At 41.0% G+C, this 19,966-nt stretch overlaps 1 protein-coding gene across 1 annotated transcript in view; it reads left to right on the forward strand.

The window, feature by feature from the left end:
- LOC136319573 (glycerophosphodiester phosphodiesterase domain-containing protein 4-like) overlaps positions 1-19,674 on the forward strand; it is a 165,116-nt gene extending 145,442 nt beyond the window's left edge. Inside the window, exon 17 of the mRNA XM_066252771.1 lies at positions 19,433-19,674. Coding sequence (XP_066108868.1) covers positions 19,433-19,674 — 242 coding nt within the window. The remainder of the gene's footprint in view (positions 1-19,432) is intronic.
- The last annotated feature ends 292 nt before the right edge of the window (positions 19,675-19,966 follow it).

Here is a 19,966-nt window from a genome sequence, read left to right on the forward strand (position 1 = left end):
CAGAATAAAAAGTTTTTGCTCAGCAAGAGAAACTGATATCAAAATAAACAGACAGCCAACTAAATGGGAAATGATATTTTCAAACGACAGCTCAGATAAGGGCCTAATATCCAAAATTTACAAAGAACTCATAAAACTCAACAACAAACAAACAAACAAACAATCCAATAAAAAAATGGGAAGAGGACATGAACAGACACTTCTCCCAGGAAGAAATACAAATGGCCAACAGATATATGAAAAGTTGCTCAGCTTCATTAGTTATTAGAGAAATGCAGATCAAGACTACAATGAGATACCACCTCACCCCTGTTAGATTAGCTATTATCAACAAGACGGGTAATAACAAATGTTGGAGAGGCTGTGGAGAAAAAGGAACCCTCATACACTGTTGGTGGGAATGTAAAGTAGTACAACCACTATGGAGGAAAGTATGGTGGTTCCTCAAAAAACTGCAAATAGAACTACCTTATGACCCAGCAATCCCTCTACTGGGTATATACCCCAAAACCTCAGAATCATTGATACGTAAAGACATATGTAGCCCCATGTTCATAGCAGCACTGTTCACAGTAGCCAAGACATGGAAACAACCAAAAAGCCCTTCAATAGAAGATTGGATAAAGAAGATGTGGCACATATACACTATGGAATACTACTCAGCCATAAGAAATGATGACATTAGATCATTTATAGCAAAATGGTGGGATCTTGATAACATTATACGGAGTGAAATAAGTAAATCAGAAAAAACCAAGAACTACATGATTCCATACATTGGTGGAACATAAAAATGAGACTAAGAGACATGGACAAGAGTGTGGTAGTTACCAGGGGTGGGGGGAGGGAGGATGCAGGAGGGAGGGAGGGAGAGATTTAGGGGGAGGGGGAGGGGCACAGAGAAAACCAGATAGAGGGTGACAGAGGACAATCTGACTCTGGGCGAGGGGTATGCAACATAATTTAATGAGAAGATAACCTAGACATGTTTTCTTTGAATATATGTACCCTGAATTATTAATGTCATCCCATTAACATTAATAAAAATTTATTAAAAAATAAAAAAAATAAAATAAAATAAAATAAAAAAACATCTGAGGCCACACTTTACAATAGTTTATAACACAAAATAAAGTATTAGGCTTTTAAAGAAATACATTATATAATAGTTTTTCAAATGATTCCGTAACGGATTTCTAGACACTCAAAAATGGACATGAAAAGTAAAAAAGTCCAGAACTTTGGCAAGCCAAGTATTTAGTCCACAGCAGCTTGAAAAATTTACTTTTTTTAATATATAGATTCTTCAGTTTACACTTGTTATCGAACAGAAAGAAAAGAGCATGCCCAGTGTGTTTCAGGAGTCTGTAAGCCGTACAGCAAAAATAATTACTTTTAAAAGCCTACATCCTATAAAAATGTGCATCATACAGCATCTGCAAGAACTGAGCCAATTCTCTGAAAGGTTGCCTGGAGCTGGTTGTAAAACAAAGCAAGAACAGGACTTGTTCATAGCTGAGACTAGTGGTCTGGAAACTCTTTCCCCCATCAAAACTTACCCTCCCCTCCTGAAGTCATAAGAGTGATGTATAAGACAAAGGGATCAGGAGCCCCTTGCATGAACATATGTATTCTGTAAAAGGTATATAAGATGTAAGGAATCTAAACTTCAGGGAGCTGTGGTTTATTGCCTCTTTTAGGGTCACACTGCTTTGCCGGCTATTAAAATCCTACTTCTGGTAGTCTCAGTCCCCCTTGATTCCTGCTACAGATGGATTAAATACTCAAATGAAAAACTTGAAACCATAAAATTACCAGAAGAAAACACAGGGAAAGCCTTCCTGACACTGCTCTGGGGAATGATTTTTTTGGACATGACACCCAAAGCACAGGTGGCAAAAGCAGAAATAGACAAATAGTCAAAAACATTTTGGCACAGCAAAGGAAACAATCAATAGAGTGAAATAGCAACCTACAGAATGAGGGAAAATATTTTCAAATCATATCTCTAATATCAGGTTAATATCCAAAATATATAAGGAACTCATACAACTCAATTGTAAATACATACATATATCCACAACCAAATAAAAGATGGGAATGGGACCCGAATAGACATTTCTTAAAAGAAGACATGCAGATGACCAACATGTACATGAAAAAGTGTTCAACATCACTAATTATCAGGGAAATGCAAACCACAAAGAGAAATCACCTCACATTTGTCAGAACGGCTACTGTAAAAAAGACAAAAGGTAGTACGTGTTAAATATTGTGAGAAAAACAACAACTCTGTACACTGTTGTTGGGACTGTAAGTTGGTAAGACCATAACAGAAAACAGTAATGAGTTTATTTTGAGGAACCATTGAGGTTCCTCAAAAAATTAAAAAGTGAACTACCATATGATCTAGAAATCCCACTTCTGAGTATACATCCAAAAGAAATCAAATCACTACTTTGAAGAGATATCTGCGCTCCCATGTTCACTGCAACATTATTCCCAACAGCCAAGATACAGAAATAACCTAAATGTCTGTCAATGAATGAGTGAATAAGGATATGAGCTACACCTGACCTGTAGTGGATAAAGTATCAACCTGGAATGCTGAGGTTGCCGGTTTGAAACCCTGGCTTGCCTGGTCAAGGCACATGGGAGTTGATGCTTTCTGCTCCTCTCTCCTTCCTCTCTTCTTCCCTCTCTCTCTTTCTCTTCTCTCTAAAATGAACAAATAAAGTCTATTAAAAAAAGAATATGGGCTATACACACACATACATACAGTGGAGTTTTCTTATTTTTTTATTTTATTCTTTTTTTTAGCGACAGAGACAGAGAGAGGGACAGACAGATAGGAAGGGAAAGAGATGAGAAGCATCAGCTTTTTGTTGCAATTCCTTAATTGTTCATTGATTGCTTTCTCTTATGTGCCTTGATTGGGGGGCTCCAGCAGAGCAAGTGACCCCTTGCTCAAGCCAGAGACCTTGGGCTTCAAGCCAGTGACCTTTGGGCTCAAGCCAGTGACCATGGGGTCATGTCTAGGATCCCAAGCTCAATCCAGCAACCCCACGCTCAAGCTAGTGAGCCTGTGTTCAAGTCCAATGAGCCTGTGCTCAAGCTGGCGACCTCGGGGTTTTGAACTTGGGTCCTCTGCATCCCAGTTCAACGCTCTATCCACTGTGCCACTGCCTGGTCAGGCTCTTCTGGTTTTTATTTGCATGCAATATTGTTGTTGTGAGTCGGGGGCGCAGAGAGAGAGATCAGCAGATGATATCATTGTGAACTAGCAAAGGACCACCGCTCGCTCAGGCAAATGGCACCGAGTTTGTGTTGTGTCCTATTTTTATTCACAAGATTTCAAAAAGCTCTTTTACTTAGAAATTGGCATAGCATTAAGCATAACCTTTACTTAAAGATACATGGAATACATCTGCATAATAGTTTAATAACAATACAATATCAAAAGACATTAACTGTTATTGCTTCTATGGTTCCCACAACATTCCTTTCTTTTATCTCAAGAAATAGCCTTGAAAGAAACAGAAATCTTATAAGAATGTTTAACTGAAAAAAAAGTCCAGCAACCGCCTTCAGTCACATAGACCTGTTTCAGTAACCCACCTTCGAGTCACAAAACAATTTTCTTAACAAAACATTATTTTCTTGTTGGCTATGTTCCCATCCAAGGCCATGCAATAGATTATTCCAATACACAATATCTTTTTCCATACCTTCACTTTCAACTGAAAGTGAAGTGTAAGTCTGTGTCCTTAAAGTTGAAGTGAATCTTGTGTAGGCAGCAGCATATAGTCTTATGGCTTTTAAAAATTTATTCAGCCACTTTGTCTTTTGACTAGAGATTTTATTCCATGTATATTTAAAGTAATTATCTGTAGGTATGGATGATTGTCATTTTGTTAATTGTTTTCTCAATATTTTATAATTCCTTTTTTCCCTTCTTTTCTTGCTATTGTCCTTTGTGATTTTCTGCAGAGGCATGCTTAGATTTCTTTATCTTGTATGTATCTACAGATACTTTTTACTCTGTGGTTACTTTGAGGCTTACATAAAAGATATTTATAATAGTCTGTTTTAAGTTGATAACAACTTAATTAAAATGCATTCTAAAGTTGTACATCACCCCCCACTGTATTTTATGTTTTTGATGTTAGAATTTAGATTTTTATATTGCTTATCCATTCACAAATTAGTGTAGTTGTATTTTTCTACTTTTGTTTCTTAACCTTTATACTAGATTTATAGGCAATTAACACTACAACATTGGATTATTCTGAATTTAACTAGTCAGTTGACCATTGAACACAGGGGCTAGGGGTCCTGACCAACCATGCAGTTGAAAATCTATGTATAATAACATTTGACTCCCCAAAAACTTAATATTAGCCTACAATTGATGAGAAGCCTTCCCAAAAACATAAATACATATTATGTGTTAATTAACATATTTTTGTTATATATATTATAGTAGAGTAAGCTAAAGGAAAGAAAATGTTATTTTAAAAATCATAAGGAAGAGAAAATATTTATTGAAAAAGAGTACCTGTATAAGTGAACCTATGCAGTTCAAATATGTGTTGTTCAAGGGTTAACTGTATACCTGTATTGCAAAATACATAACCTTTAAGGAAATGCTGTTCCCTACTTTCTGAGAGCTTCCTTGGTGAGCCTTACCCTCACCTAATGGACTTTTCTGCTTCAGATAGAATTGGAGGACCATGTAAGTTTGCCCCAAATCCTGGGGGAGACAGCTTAAAAAAATGATCCTGAGGGGGTGAGAATGGCCCTCATATTTAAGAGATTACTGTGAGCCCACTGCATTGCAAGCATAGATTAGGTTTATGACACTTAAGGAATCTGTGTTTATGTCTTTTCTGCCTCCCATAGGGACTCAGGGAACAGCCTTTGACACTGAAGAAGAGTTATGAAAATTCTTGGACTCTGGCCATATGCCATTAAATCTGGACCAAAAAAACCCTCAGGTACCTAAGATCCTCTGTGTCACAGCAGCCCCCAATGAGGAAGCCCTCCAACCACCAGCTCTTCCCCAATGATACCATTTTTCTACCAGTGACTGTCAAGAATATTAAATTACCAGTGCCCCCCACGGAGGATGTCAGACCACCAGTGCCCCCTGAGGAGGATGTCATACCACCAGAGTTCCCACTTAAGGTGTCATCAGACCTTCTTCTTGAACCACATTGACCTTCCCCTACCATAGAGAACTCAGAATGCAAAGTGTACACCAAAGAGGTCTCCATCCTGAAACTCAACCCCAAGAGACCCCCAAGAATCCTTTTAATACTATATCCTTGCTCTACCATGTCTTCATTCTCCTACAGGATATCCTTGTATATTCAGCCCCACTTTACCTTCTCCTTCTTCTTCCTCTTTGTATCTAAGGGTGGTGATGGTGTGGAGTTGTCAAAAAAGGAGTACATAAGAGCAGTTGAGTCTCTCAGAAGAAATTTCTGGTTTAGCCTTTCTATAAAAGATGCATCGCTGGAGTATGGGAAAGGGAAAAACAGTTGTGTCCTAGAGCTGAAGCTCATTGTTCCCTGGTTGATGCAGGGTTTGTCTCATCTTAATCCTTCATGGTACTCCCTGCTAATGGTGCGGCTATGGTGAACATCAGTGTGCAAATAAAGGCAGCCTTTCAGGAATGCAGAAGGTAAATGGTGTATTCTTAGGACCCTTTTGTGATGACTCAAACTAACAAAGACTAAGGGATGAGTGCAAAAGTGATGCCATCCTGAGTCAGGAAATGAGAAGTGGCATGGGTGTGAGCCGGGGCAAAGATCTCACCCCAGACATACATTCTGTGATCTAGTTTGCTATGGGGTGCTTCCTAATAGGTTGTCGATGGCTGATTCCCCAATGGGGATGATGGCATAATCCATGTGCACCCAGGGCCCTTTGTCCTTGAAGGAAAACTAGAGCTCAGAGCAAGCATCTGGAGCCCCTTCTACCTGGGAGCCCAGTATTAGAAGCAGTGAATTGAGTTCCACTAGGGACCTTCACCTATTCACACTTCTTCTCTGGGCCTCAGTATCCCCAGCCATATGGTAACGGTGTAGGGGCCGACCAGCACAGCCCGGTCCTCCTGGCTCCTTGGGCTGACTGTGGAGTCACATAACCATTGGGGGGACAGGGTAGTCTCTGACAGCAACATGATCATCCCAGAGAGCAGGGCTGTCCAGTTGGGGCCTCTATTTCTACAACCAGCCCCTCCACCTCCCACTGACCGTTGAGGAGAACAGGAGGAGTACTCCATGGGGGGCAGTTGGGCACCTAGATGATGATGACCCCAGACACATGGGTGTGTGAGGGCAGCAGGACTGGGTTCTGCTGAAGTATCAAGGGGACACTGAGGCTGATCACAAACATGCCCACTTCAAGTGGACTCCCCACTTCCACTTCTCTTGGCACTCATCCCAGTCACAGCCCCAAATCACACCTTCCTGTCTGAAGCCTCCACCCCTAGACCTGATCAGGTCATGGCCATCTTGGTTTTTCCATCTCGGTCACTAAAGCAATGTTTTATTGGTGCCCATTGGACTTAAACCAAGGCAGCATTTTTCTTGGGGTTCTTGGAGGTTTCTTGTTGAGCCAAGAAGATGTTGCTGGCAGGTGCCAGTTGAACAGCTGCCAGGCCCAGAGCCAACAGCATCAGCATTGGCAGTGCCCGTGGGGGGCCAGCCCTGCTCTGCATTTCCCCAGCCCCAGACAAAGGCCTAGAGCAGCCAAGGCCACACAGCAGATGAGGAGCAAAGGTGGGACTGTACCTGATCTGCAGTTCAAACCCACAAAGCAAGAAATGAAACCCTCACACAGGGTGAGCTGGTACTTTGGGGGCACAAAGGAGAGATGGCTTAATTCCCCTTCCTGATAAGGCTTCATGGAGGAGGCGGTTTTTGTTCCAATGCTGGAGGACACTAGAGGGGTGGGGGCAGCACGTGCAAAGGTATGGAATCCTGAAAGTGCAGGACATGTTGGGGAACTTCCCCCTTTACCTGCCTTGTGAGCTCTTTTCTGTTATACATAAAAGAGATATGGGTAAGTTGCTTAACTTGCATTTTCTGGCTAGTTTCTTTATATAGTAGTTGCCAAGTTCTTAGGTACAAGGGCTATGATCTAGGTGTTATCCTCCCCTGGCACATTCCCCCACATAAATAACCACTTAATTTATTTTTCAATTTAGGTGTGTGATTATTTTTAATATCATGCTTTTATCAACCATAACCATTATAAGTTCTCTATGAGTAAATAGGCCTCCAGCCCAAGTTTCTATGTGTAGTAAAGAGGACTTTTAAAATTAAAATATTAACAAGTTAGAATTGTTCTTGCTGACAAACTAGTAAGATAATAAGATTTATGAACAATAGGCATCATCAAAATTTAAAACCTTTATGTTTCAAAGGACAGTATCAAGAAAGTAAAACAAGCCCTGGCCAGTTGGCTCAGTGGTAGAGCATTGGACCAGCGTGTGGATGTTTCAGGTTCTATTCCTGGTCAGAGCACACAGGAAAAGTGACCATCTGCTTTTTCACCCCTTCCCCTTCTTTCTCTCTCTTCTCCTCCTCCTACAGCCATGGCTTGATTGAGTTGGCCTGAGATGTTAAGGATGTCTCTATGGCCTCCGCCTTAGGCGCTAAAAATGGCTCAGGTTCCAATGGAGCAATGGTCCCAGATGGACAGAGCATTGCCCCCTAGTAGGCTTGCTGGGTGGATCCTGGTCAGAGTGCATGCCAGAGTCTGTCTCTGCCTTCCCTACTCTCACTAAAATAAAAAAAAAGAAAGTAAAACAATAATCCACAAAATTGGAGAAAATTTTCCCAAATTACATATATGATAAGGGATTTATATCAAAAAAGTATAAGAATCTGTTATAACTAAACAATAAAAGGAAAACCCAATTAAAAAATGGACACAAGGGCCTTGGCCAGGTAGTTCAGTTGGTTAGACCATTGCCCTGCTACACCAAGATTGTGGGTTTGATCCCCAATCAGGGTACATACAAGAATCAACCAATGAATTGTTTGAATAAGTGGGACGACAAATTGATGTTTCTCTCTCTCTCTCTTAAATCAATAAATAAAAATGTTTTTAAAAACTGGGTAAAGAATCTAAATAGACATCTCTCCGAATAATATATACAAATGGTCAATAAATGATGTTCAAACTCAGCCTTCAGGGAAATAAAAACCAGAATTATAGTGAGATACCACTTCACACCCAGTAGGATGGCTTTAATAAAAATACAGATAATAAGTATTCACAAAAATATGGAGAAATTGGAACCCTCATACACTCATGGTGGGAATGTAAAATGGTGTAGTCAGCGGTGGAAAAGTCTGCAGTTCCTCAAAAGGTTAAACATAGACTTACCGTATGAACCATAAATGAAAACATGTCCAGCCTGGCCTGTGGTGGCACAGTGGATAAAGTGTTGACCTGGAACACTGAGGTCGCCAGTTTGAAACCATGGGCTTTCCTGGTCAAGGCACATATGGGAGTTAATGCTTCCTGCTCCTCCCCCCTTCTCTCTCTTTCTCACTCTCTCTCCCCTCTCTAAAAAATGAATAAATAAAAATCTTAAAAAAAGAAAATATATCCAACCAAAAACTTATACTTTAATGGTTATAGCAGTATTAGTCATAACAGTCAGAAAATGAAACAACCCAAATATTCATCATCTGATGAATGGATAATTGTGGTATATCTATACAAAAAATATTTGGTATCAAAAAGATATGAAATCCTGGTTTACGCTACAACATGGGTGAACCTTGAAAACATTGTTAGTGAACAAAGCCATTCACAAGGGACCACATACTGTATGATTCCATTTATATGAAATATCCAGAATGGGCAAATCCATAGACAAAAAGTAGACCAGTGGTTATCTAGGGCTGTGAGGGAGACAGTGGGATTTAGGGGTTATAGCTAAGAGATATTGGATTTCATTTGTGGCTGATGAAATTCTTTTAAAACTGATTGTGGGGAAGTCACCCAGCTCTCTCAATATACTAAAAGCCACTAAACTGTATGCTATATGGGTGAATTGTGTGATGTGTGAATTAAATATCAACAAAACTCTTAAAAAAAAGAAGAAGAAGATTCCTGCCTAAAATAGCAGATGGAAACACAGCCTTCAGACAGCATTGGGAACTGAGGGAATGACCTTATGTACTGAGTAGGGAGGTGGGGGTCTGGATATCTGGGTTGTAGTCTTGGTTCTCCCATAAGTTGGCTGCCTGGTTTGAGTCAATTACTTTTCTGTAGACTTCATCTAAAATATTAAAATCAATCCAGTGGACATATATACTCTTATACCTTTGCAATCCTGTAATTAGTAAATGTTATATTGTAAGATGAAGTCGGACCGAGTTATACGAAGATGAAAAGAATCCAGGCCATTGTAAAGTACTTGGATCATGAAAAAGCTGTAGGAGGTTCTTCTGGAAGTCCTTGCTGAGTGACCTTAGGCCAAATCTGGTCTGAAAGTACATCTCTTACCTCAAGATTAATGCTGCATCTCTGTAAATTCAAAGCACAGAGTTAGAAAGCATAGAGTTACAAGAAGGTCTTGTGAGATGATCTAGTAACCTCTCTTTCAGCCCCGAGTTGTTGGTTTTCCATACATGCCTGAACACATAGGTTTAAGATTCTAGGTGTCTGTAATTCATGTGTACAACAAAATGAAACTTTTTTGAAAAGTGAGGGGTTTTTTTTGTTTGTTTGTTTGTTTGGAGCTTTAATGAGCTTGATTTTGTGCATGTTGATAATGCCATTCAACCAATAAGCATTTGTTGGCCTACTGCTTTGTGTTCAACTTAGCCCTAGCAAGATACATAGGTCATAGAGGTGGTATGCCCTTCGTAAAGCATTTGAGAATTTATATCAGCTTCAAAGAGGAACAGCCTAGATTTAGTCCTCCCTCTGACATTTACTAACTGTGACATTTTTTCTTACCTATTTATTTTAATCTCATATCCTGTAAAGTGGAGATAATCATAATATCCATTCACCCATAACTCAAATAGGCTTTTGTCATTTAACATTGTGGGTGTAAAAGCATTTTCTAAGCGGTAAAATAGCATACAAATGTGAAGTGGTCTTTCTTTTCCCTTTTTCTTTTATTTTTTTAATTTTTAACTAAAAATGTCATTTCTTGTTTTATCTGATACCTACAACAACTCATTTTCAGCTGGGAGTCTGATGATTAGAGAAAAGTAAATTGTGCAAGGTCTCCCAGCTGAGAAATAGGAGGGATGAGTGTGGAAATAATCTCCCTAAAGTACGTGGGATTCAGTTGATTCACACCGTTTGGCAGAACGGACACCTAATTTTTTGTTGAATTCAGCGAACTGGTTGTTAAAATGGCACTTGTAATCAGGGTTCTCTCTAAGGTGGGTGCCTGGGCAGCCACCCAATGTGGAAATAACAGATTTACATTCTTTACTCTTTTATAATGTTCTTCTGCAGAACAGTGTATTCTAAGTGCCTGTAGTAATGTTCATTCCATCCATAGGTGAAAAAAATTGCAAGTGAGGATGCCAATCAAGAAGCAATATGGAAATATCTTAAATAACAGTTTTATTATTTTTGTCTGGTATTATTTAATGTTTTCATTAATATTTTTAAACTCTTGCTTGTAATCTAGTCTTGTGTACCTCTTTTATTGTTGTTATTTAAGTATTAAATGCATGAAATAATAAACTTCCTTTTCATATACAGGGGTCCTTGGGTTATGACAAAGTTTCATTCATATATATATATATATATATTTTTTTTTTACAGAGACAGAAGAGAGAGACAGATAGATAGGGACAGACAGGAACAGAGAGAGATGAGAAGTATCAATCGTCAGTTTTTTGTTGTGACACATTAGTTGTTCATTGATTGCTTTCTCATATGTGCCTTGACCGTGAGCCTTCAGCAGACCGAGTAACCCCTTGCTCAAGCCAGCAACCTTGGGTCCAAGCTGGTGAGCTTTTTGCTCAAACTAGATGAGCCCACTCTCAAGCTGGTGACCTTGATGTCTCGAACCTGGGTCCTCCGCATCCCAGTCCGATGCTCTATCCACTGTGCCACAAAGTTCCATTCTTAGGACAAAGTTCCATTCTTAGGACAGTGATGTAACCCAAATTTTGGCATAGGTCGAAACAGACCCTAGCCTAACACAAATGAAGGACTTTCACTTTTAACAGTCCAAAATGGCATAGGTAAGCATACTGGTGGATGCCAACTTCCTCATTACTGTGTATTCTTCCATTGCACGCAACCAAACTAGTTTGCCCACATAGTCTGTAAATACGAAGCTAAAAGTGTAAGCTGAAACACGTCTCAATTCTTTTAAGTTTTTATAGGAGTGAGTGTCGTAAACTCGAAACATTGTATGGTCGAGACTGTAACCCAAGAACCCCCTGTATCATTTTTTTATACTTAAAACAGTCATTAGGGCAGAGAACTAGTTGTTAAATTATTTAATCCCACCACTGCTCCTAGCATATTATCCCCGTCAGCTGTTCTCAACCCAGGGCGCACACCTGACTCACTCATGGTGCTCTTAAAAACTACAGGTACCTGGGTTTCACCCAGACTTTTGGATCCAGAATTTCCAGAGGGGTAGCTTTAGGATTCTAAGGAGATCTGGAAGTAGAGTTCTCTGTGGGCTGTGACGGTGACTGAGATTTGAGTTGGCAATGGGGCGGATGTCTGTGGGCTGACCCCCTGCAGGCTTCAGTGTGCGCCCTGGTGATGCACCATGATGGGAAGAAGGTGTCATCGAGGGCCTGGAAGAGGTGGTGCTGAGCTGCAGAATTCTGTGTGGGAAAGCCTGGATCCTGCGGTTAGGATCTGGAGCCTTTGGATTAGTCTAGGAAGTCCTGCAGTTGTTTTGTTTGGAATCTTTTCCTGGCTGCATTTTCACAACAGAAGAGGAATTCTGCACACTTGGAGAGTTTAGCAAAATAAAATATAAAACTGGATTACGTCAGTGTTTATTTTTTCAAGTTTGGAGCATTTTATTGAGTTAAGCTCAGATTAGTTCAGTTGAACCAATGAATCTTTTAAAAAAATAAGGCCAATGATTTGTGCTGAAATCTGGATGGCTGTACAGCAAATGGGATTTTGCAGTGTCAGCCTTATTTTTCATGTTATCAGAAAGCCAAATGACCTACAGGCCAAAGATAGAGATAAAGTCAAAATGTGTGAGGTTGTGAGTTTGTCTTTCTACTTTATGTCCTCAGGCCTGTAATCTCTAGTTACAACAGGTCAGGATGAATCATTCTGATTGCTCCTCAGGCAAAGCTTCTCTTTCCTAATGAATGGTCTGGGAAATGTCATTCTGACATGAATATTAGTAAGTCATGTTTGTAAAGCCTTTTAGATTACAAAGTACCTGTCCTGATTTTAATTTGTTTATATTTATATCTCACCTTTTTCAACAAATCATTTAAGAAAATCTGCAAAAAGAAACATTTTCTTATTTTTATTTTATTGATATTTTTTTATGAGAGAAAGAGAAAGGGCGAGAAATAGCCCCAGAAAGAGAAACTTGTTCCACTTATTCATGCCATCATAGGTGGATTTTTGCATGTGCTCTGACTAGGAATTGAACTTGCAGCCTTGGCATGTGGGGGGTGACACTCCAACCAACTGAGATAAATTGCCAGGATCACATTTTCTTATTTTTAATTAAATTTATTGGGATGATATTGGTTAATAAAGTTATATAGATTTTAAGTGTACAATTCTATGATACATCATCTGTACACTGCTCCGTGTAATTTCCACCCAAAGTCAGATCTTCTGTCACCATTTGTCCCCCTCTTTATCCTTCACTACCTTACCCATCTTCTTTCCTTCTGGTAAGCACCACACTGTTGTCTGTATCTATGAGTTTTTGGTTGTCTCATTTGTTCATTTATTGCTTTCAGTTTTATATTTCACATATGAGTGAAATCATATTGTTCTTGACTTTTTCCACTTGATTTATTTCACTTAGCACGATATTCTCAAGATCCATCCAAGTTGTCACAAGTAAAAGTATTTTATATTTTCTTATGACTGAGTAGTATTCCATTGTCGATATGTACCACATCTTCTTTATCCAATCATCTATCAAAGTGTCCCTGGAGATGACCCAATTCCAAGGAGGCTTCCCTTCCTCAGTTCTTGTCATGCTTGCAAGAAAAAATTCAGGTGAGAGACAGGGTGCAGTGTTTAAGCAAAGCAGGCAATTTATTAGAGGAATACATTTGGCATAAAGTACAAGTAGGCAACTCAGCTAGGCTGAGTGCCCCAGCCATTGGGGTTTTAAGGGTTATGTACTTTCAGCTGTAAATTTCAAGGCTGCTCATCCCGGATATCAAGACTAACATACAGAGTTTCAAGGCTGTTGGGAAAATGGTTAGTTAGGCTTGCTCGCTTCTTTTTCAGCTGTGTAGCCATAACACCTAACGTAACCAAGGACATAGGACCTTGAGCACTGCCTTAATGTAAGTATCTTATGTAACCAACCGTAGACACGGTTGCGACTAAGTGCCACTATTGTCTAATTGGCCATAAAAGCCCAAGTGCAGGGTCAGCAGCCTGCCTGATACCTGGGGCTGCTGCTACTGCTATGGTTGCTATTGTTGCTGCTGCCGCCCAATAAAGCATGTCCTATCTGCCTACATCATCTATGGCTCTGCACATCTTCTTTAGCTCCCAGTACCTCACAGCCTTGCCAAACTCAGACCCAACAAAGGCCATCAGAACATTTGGTAATTCTATTTTGGCAGATCTTAAGACTTCTGACTCTTGTTCAGTGGATGAGATTAATCCTCCTTATTCCCCTTTCCCTTTCTCCTGCCCTGGTAATTTGTCTATCCTGCCTAACAAAAGAACACTTCAGTTGTTTCCATGTCTTGGCCACTGTGATCAATTCTACAATGAACACAAGAGTATACATATCTTTAGAAATAAATGTTTTCAAATTATTTGGGTAGATATCCATGTAAAGCCAGGAGGCATGGCCAGGGCCACTATCACAGCAGCCTTCTGGCCCATGCAGGTTCGCATTGGATTCGGACAGTCGGTAAAGAAACAGCAGAGCCAAAAACTGATGGGCCATAGTCTTTAATTCTAGCTTGCACCCGGCAGGCAAGTAAAAATACACACTGGGCTCCAAAACCCAGTCACATTCAGTGCTCACAAAGCCACTGACTTATTCGAGTTTCCTAGAATCAAAGGTTTCTAGCTCACCAGACTTATTCACCTCTGTTCCCCATCTCCTTCCTTATCCCAAATACAAACTCTACACAAACTGGCATCTCACTCAGCACTCCACCATCTTGGCTGCTTCTCCTGGCCTCCTCCATGTGGCCTTTCTCTGCTCTCCTCTGCTCTCTCTTCTAATGATAATCTCAGGAACCAAGAGCACAAGCTCTCGCTCCATCCCCATTTTATAGTGTAGAAATCCAAACTCCTAATCCAATATACAAAATAGGGAAGTCTCTAATACAAAGTCACTTTCTGAGGCATGATAGGATTGTACCACCCTACATCAAAAAGGGTGGGAAAGGCTTAATCCCAAAACCAAGCCCCAGGCTACAAGGATTCTCAACACACATTAATATCACCTGGGCGATGGCCTCACATGGGCAACGTCATCTTTAACAAAGTGAGCATAATATATTTTATCTGCCCAACAATCCACCCCTATGCTCACTTTACTACCCACAATTTACATCACCAGCATTCCTGTGCAAGGAAATTAGAACATTACACAGATTACAACAGCAAAAATCATACAGTTTCAACAATTACAAAAGTACATTTCACCAGTCTCTCAGCATTTAGCGCAAAATGTCCTCGGCCTTCTTTCTAGCCACGGGAAAAACTTCCCGGGGCAGGGGAGTGCTTCCAGCAAAGCCACCCCCCACCCCCATCAGGGTATTTCACATTGTCCAAAATCCATAATCCGTAAATTTATCCAACAAAGGAGTCAATGCCCACTCCTGTCGTAGTCCAGGAAATCAGTCCATGCACATAGGGCGTCAGGCACCCCCCTCATCCCTGCCATCCTCGCAGGTCTTACACTGTCCCAAAGAGGGGCACATGGCGTCCAGCCCTATGACCCCAAATTGCAGACCTACCAGGGCTGTAGTAGGTGCTCCTTCTAGCTGGGCTCTCATTTTATGGAGACTGCGGATTGCAACTCCAGCCTGATTCTCCTCATCCTCCAAAGAGGAACTGAAAACACCAGCTCCCTCTGCCAGGCTCAAGCCCCGGGCTGCCGCCGCCTTCTGCTCTGAAGACCTTGCAGCTCCGGACCCGGCCTCAGCTTCAACCTCAGCCCCGGCCCCGGCTTTCTGCCGCTGCTGGCTCTCCACAACATCCAGGGCAATCTGCAACTCACGAACCTGTGAATCCTTCTCCAGCGTTTGCTCCATTTCCAGGCGAATCTCGAACACCTGGTTGGCCTCCTCCTCCAGCATTTCCTCCAGCTCCAGGGTCAGCATCGGTTTCTCCTGCATTTGCTCCAGCTCCTTCTGCTGCTCGGTTTGCAGGTCCCAGGCAGCCTCTTTCACAGAGCTCTCGGTTTCCTCACGCATGGCTGTAAAAGTCAGCCAGCCTACGATCCCCAAAGGACAGCCATGGGGAACCCTAACACTAGCCAGTCCTCTGCTCCACCACTCAAAGGCTCCTTGCCGATCTGTATCGAATCCTGCCACAGACTATGCCAAATGTAGAGCCAGTAGGCAGGGCCAGGGCCACTATCACAGCAGCCTTCTGGCCCATGCAGGTTCGCATTGGATTCGGACAGTTGGTAAAGAAACAGCGGAGCCAAAAACTGATGGGCCATAGTCTTTAATTCTAGCTTGCACCCAGCAGGCAAGTAAAAATACACACTGGGCTCCAAAACCCAGTCACATTCAGTGCTCACAAAGCCACTGACTTATCTGAGTTTCCTAGAATCAAAGTTTCTAGCTCACCAGACTTATTCACCTCTGTTCCCCATCTCCTTCCTTATCCCAAATACAAACTCTACACAAACTGGCATCTCACTCAGCACTCCACCATCTTGGCTGCTTCTCCTGGCCTCCTCCACGTGGCCTTTCTCTGCTCTCCTCTGCTCTCTCTTCTAATGATAATCTCAGGAACCAAGAGCACAAGCTCTCGCTCCGTCCCCATTTTATAGTGTAGAAATCCAAACTCTTAATCCAATATACAAAATAGGGAAGTCTCTAATACAAAGTCACTTTCTGAGGCATGATAGGATTGTACCACCCTACATCAAAAAGGGTGGGAAAGGCTTAATCCCAAAACCAAGCCCCAGGCTACAAGGATTCTCAACACACATTAATATCACCTGGGCGATGGCCTCACATGGGCAACGTCATCTTTAACAAAGTGAGCATAATATATTTTATCTGCCCAACAATCCAGAAGAGGGTTTGATGGGTCATATGGTAATTCTATCCTTAATTTTTTGAGGAACCTTCATACTGTTTTCCAGAGCAGCTGTACCAGTTTGCATTCCCACCAGCAGTTAATGAAGATCCCTTTTTCTCCACAGTCTCTCCAACATTTGTTATTACATGCATTGTTGATAATAGCCATTCTAACAGGTGTGAGGTTTTTATCTCATTGTAGTTTTGATTCGCATTTCCCTCTTAGCTAGTGAAATTGAGCATCTTTTCATATATATGTTGGCCATCTGTATGTCTTCATGGGAGAAGTATCTGTTTAGATCCTCTTCCCATTTTTTTAATTGGAATTTTATTATTGTTTAAGGTGAATGTTTAAGCTCTTTAAATTGGATCTGGCCTTTCTCTCTGGCTTCATCTTCCCACCACTCTTCTTCAGCTCCGTTAATATTGTAACTCCAGAAAAACCAAACCAGTTTTACTGCTTCCCTATACCCTTATGTATCTTTATTCATGTCCCTAATGCCAGGCTTAGCTGCTTCCCACCCCCAATATCTGCCTGGCTAAATCCTTTTGTTGGTGTAAGGGGCAGTATAGGAGGCCTTTGTTTTGGTCATCGCCTCCACATTGGTTTAAGTACTTCTTCCTCCTGTTTTATATGTCCCTTCAAATAAACCTCTTACTACTATATTAGCCACATCGATTTTAATTACCCATTTGTTTTGCTGAGGTTTTAATTTATGCTTTCTCCATCTACTTGTAATCTATTTAAGGGTGAGGGCATATCTAACTGATCTCTTGCTCCCAGTACTTACTATAATACTTGGCACAATTGGTTAAATAACTAGTTAGAAGCTGAAGACCCATCAACCCTCAAACTGAATAAGGCAGTTGGCTGCATTTTGTTGTTGTTTTAATTCTGACCCTGCTGAATTCCCTAGAGAGTACCTCCCACTAACCAGTTGGGAGTATTTAACACAAATGTCAAAGGTACAATGGTGGCTCGAATTAGGATGGTGGGTAGTGTAGAGGAAGATAAGTAGACTGATCCTTGAGATGAATTCCCTTTCCCACCTAGCTTCCATTCTTGGACCTATTTTAACCTTTGATGTAGCAGTACTAAACTGGTTGGCACTCACAAAGATTAGGTAGTGTCAACGTAAAAAAGTCCCAAACCTGTGAGAATTTTTAATGAGTTTATCTGAGCCAAACTGTCGACAATTGCCAGGAAGCAAAGTCTCAATGGATTGAGAAAGTGCTCTGGAAAATGGCCATTTTGCCACTTATTTTATACATCAGAATCAATGGGGAAGACGTAAGGGGGTTACAGGAAACCCATTGGTAGTAGATTAGGGAGGCAGAAGAAGGCAAAGCAGGGAAATCTCTGGGATTGGATAAAAAGTAAGAAATTTCTTTTACATAGGCGGGAATAAGATAGTTAACCGCAATTAGTATGATGACAATAACAATGAAGGGGTTTGTTGGTTCCTGCTCTGGTGGAATGCTGCCTTGAGGGGGCAGGAAAAAGAGATTACCTGTATGTTATCAGGTACATTATTGTCAATGCAAAAGACAACAGACAGGTAGAGGTGGATTTAATGTAAGCGCACCCTGGGTCCTGACTTCTGAAGGGCCCTGCAAAACCCAAACAACACTTTTTTCTAATGACAGAGTTTGGTTTCATATGGGCAATTTTAACATTAATAGTACATAATATTTTTTATTTATTTAAAAATATGGTTAACATGTATTTTTATTTTCCCTGTCTCTCTTTTTTAAGGGGCCCAATATTTTCTTCCTTAATCCGCCTCTGCAGACAGGCTAGATTAATGTAAGCATTGACCTTTGTTAGAGAAAAATACCTCCCTAGAACATGACTACCCACCACGAACTGCTTTTAGTTAGAAAGTTTTAATTTTAGACCATCCTGTGTGGTTACTTTATGTCTGAGTTTGCAAGGCCTCCATGCAGGCCTACTCTGAGCTTGTCAGGTTCAGTTTGTGGCCCTGTCTTTTATTATTTTTTTTCATCCACAGTAGCAATAAGAAGATTATGCAATTTTTTGTGATAATGAACAGTTTCTGAAACTCCATTTTGACTTCTTTAGAGACCTTTTCTCTTATTAACAGAGAAATAAGCCGTGGAGGTTGGTTCCATATCTGAGCAAATACAGGCTTGATCTTCTCACTCCTGGCTTTAAAGCAGAAGCAATGTAGGTATGGAATCCATTATTGCAGAGCGTGTATTGGACAGTGCTGGTCTAGACTCACAAGTAACTAGATGCCATCTCTCTTTTCTGATAATGCAAATTACATAAATTATCTTGTTACCTTGACTTCCAGGAAGTTCAATTCAAACTTTTAAACTCAAGTATTACAATATTTTAGTCCCCATGATCATCAAAGGTGATGTAATACCTATCTTTTTCAAATGCTTTTGAAAATTTGAAGAAGAGGTGGTACTTCCTAACACATTTTATGTCATCAACATTACCCTGATATGAAAACCTAGCATGGACAGCACAAAAGAAAAGACCTACAGATCAATATCTCTGATGGTTACAGATACAAAAATCCTAAACAAAATACTAACAAATAAAATAAAATAAACCATCAAAAAGATAATATATTACAATCAAGTAGGGTTCTTTCCAAGGACACAAGGATGGTTCAAGAAGGACATTTTCAATGATACAATAATAAATACAGGGAGAAAATCAGTTCATTCATGGTGGGTAGTCATGTTCTAGGGAGCATACCCTGGAAGGAGCATTTCAAATGTGCTGCTCCAAGCTAAGGGTGCGGTGGGCTTTAAATTCATTCTCCCAGAACCTGAGGGAGCATCGAGGCCACGCCCACTCCCACCCACTCAGGTGCGTCGTTCAACCGGCTTCCATCTTGACAGGCGCTGGTCTGCGCCAGTGCAGGATCCGGACTTGGGCTTGGGCTGCGAAGTCACCGTAAGTAATGTGTCCAGCTTCCTGCTTCCCACTTAAGCGTCTCCTGAAATAGGAGCTATATTTAATATCAAGTTGGCAGCCAAACCCGAGGCCCTTGGATCCAGCCGGCTCACCGTGTCGGTTGAACCTGGAGCTGCCATTCCCTGCAGGGCTCATAGGAGGAAGCCGAGACCGAGGGGCTTGCACCTGTGCGGGTCAGTCCCCGTGGGACAAGGTCACCAAGCCCCGCAGACCCAGGGTGGCCTGTGGTGGGCTTACCGGAAGTCCCCGCAGGTGTGAAGGGCTTGACTCCTTTGTTTCTTCTGTCTGCACATCACAGCCCAACGTTTGGTGTTGTTCAACATCTGAAAACTTGTTTAATGAATTCTGTCCAGTTTTCTGGTTGTTTATGGTGGGAGGCTAAGTCTTGTTCTAGTTCCTCCATCCCGGCAGGCACGCCCTTGTTTTTTGCAAAGCGCTGAATTCTAGGTTAACATGTTTTGTTTTGTTAACTTAGATTCTTTAAAGATATTGTCCCAATGTCTTCTGACTTGCCTTGTTTTCTTTTTTAAATTTTTTTAAAATAAATTTT

This window comes from Saccopteryx bilineata, chromosome 1, assembly GCF_036850765.1.
Source record: "Saccopteryx bilineata isolate mSacBil1 chromosome 1, mSacBil1_pri_phased_curated, whole genome shotgun sequence".
Lineage (NCBI taxonomy): Eukaryota > Metazoa > Chordata > Mammalia > Chiroptera > Emballonuridae > Saccopteryx > Saccopteryx bilineata.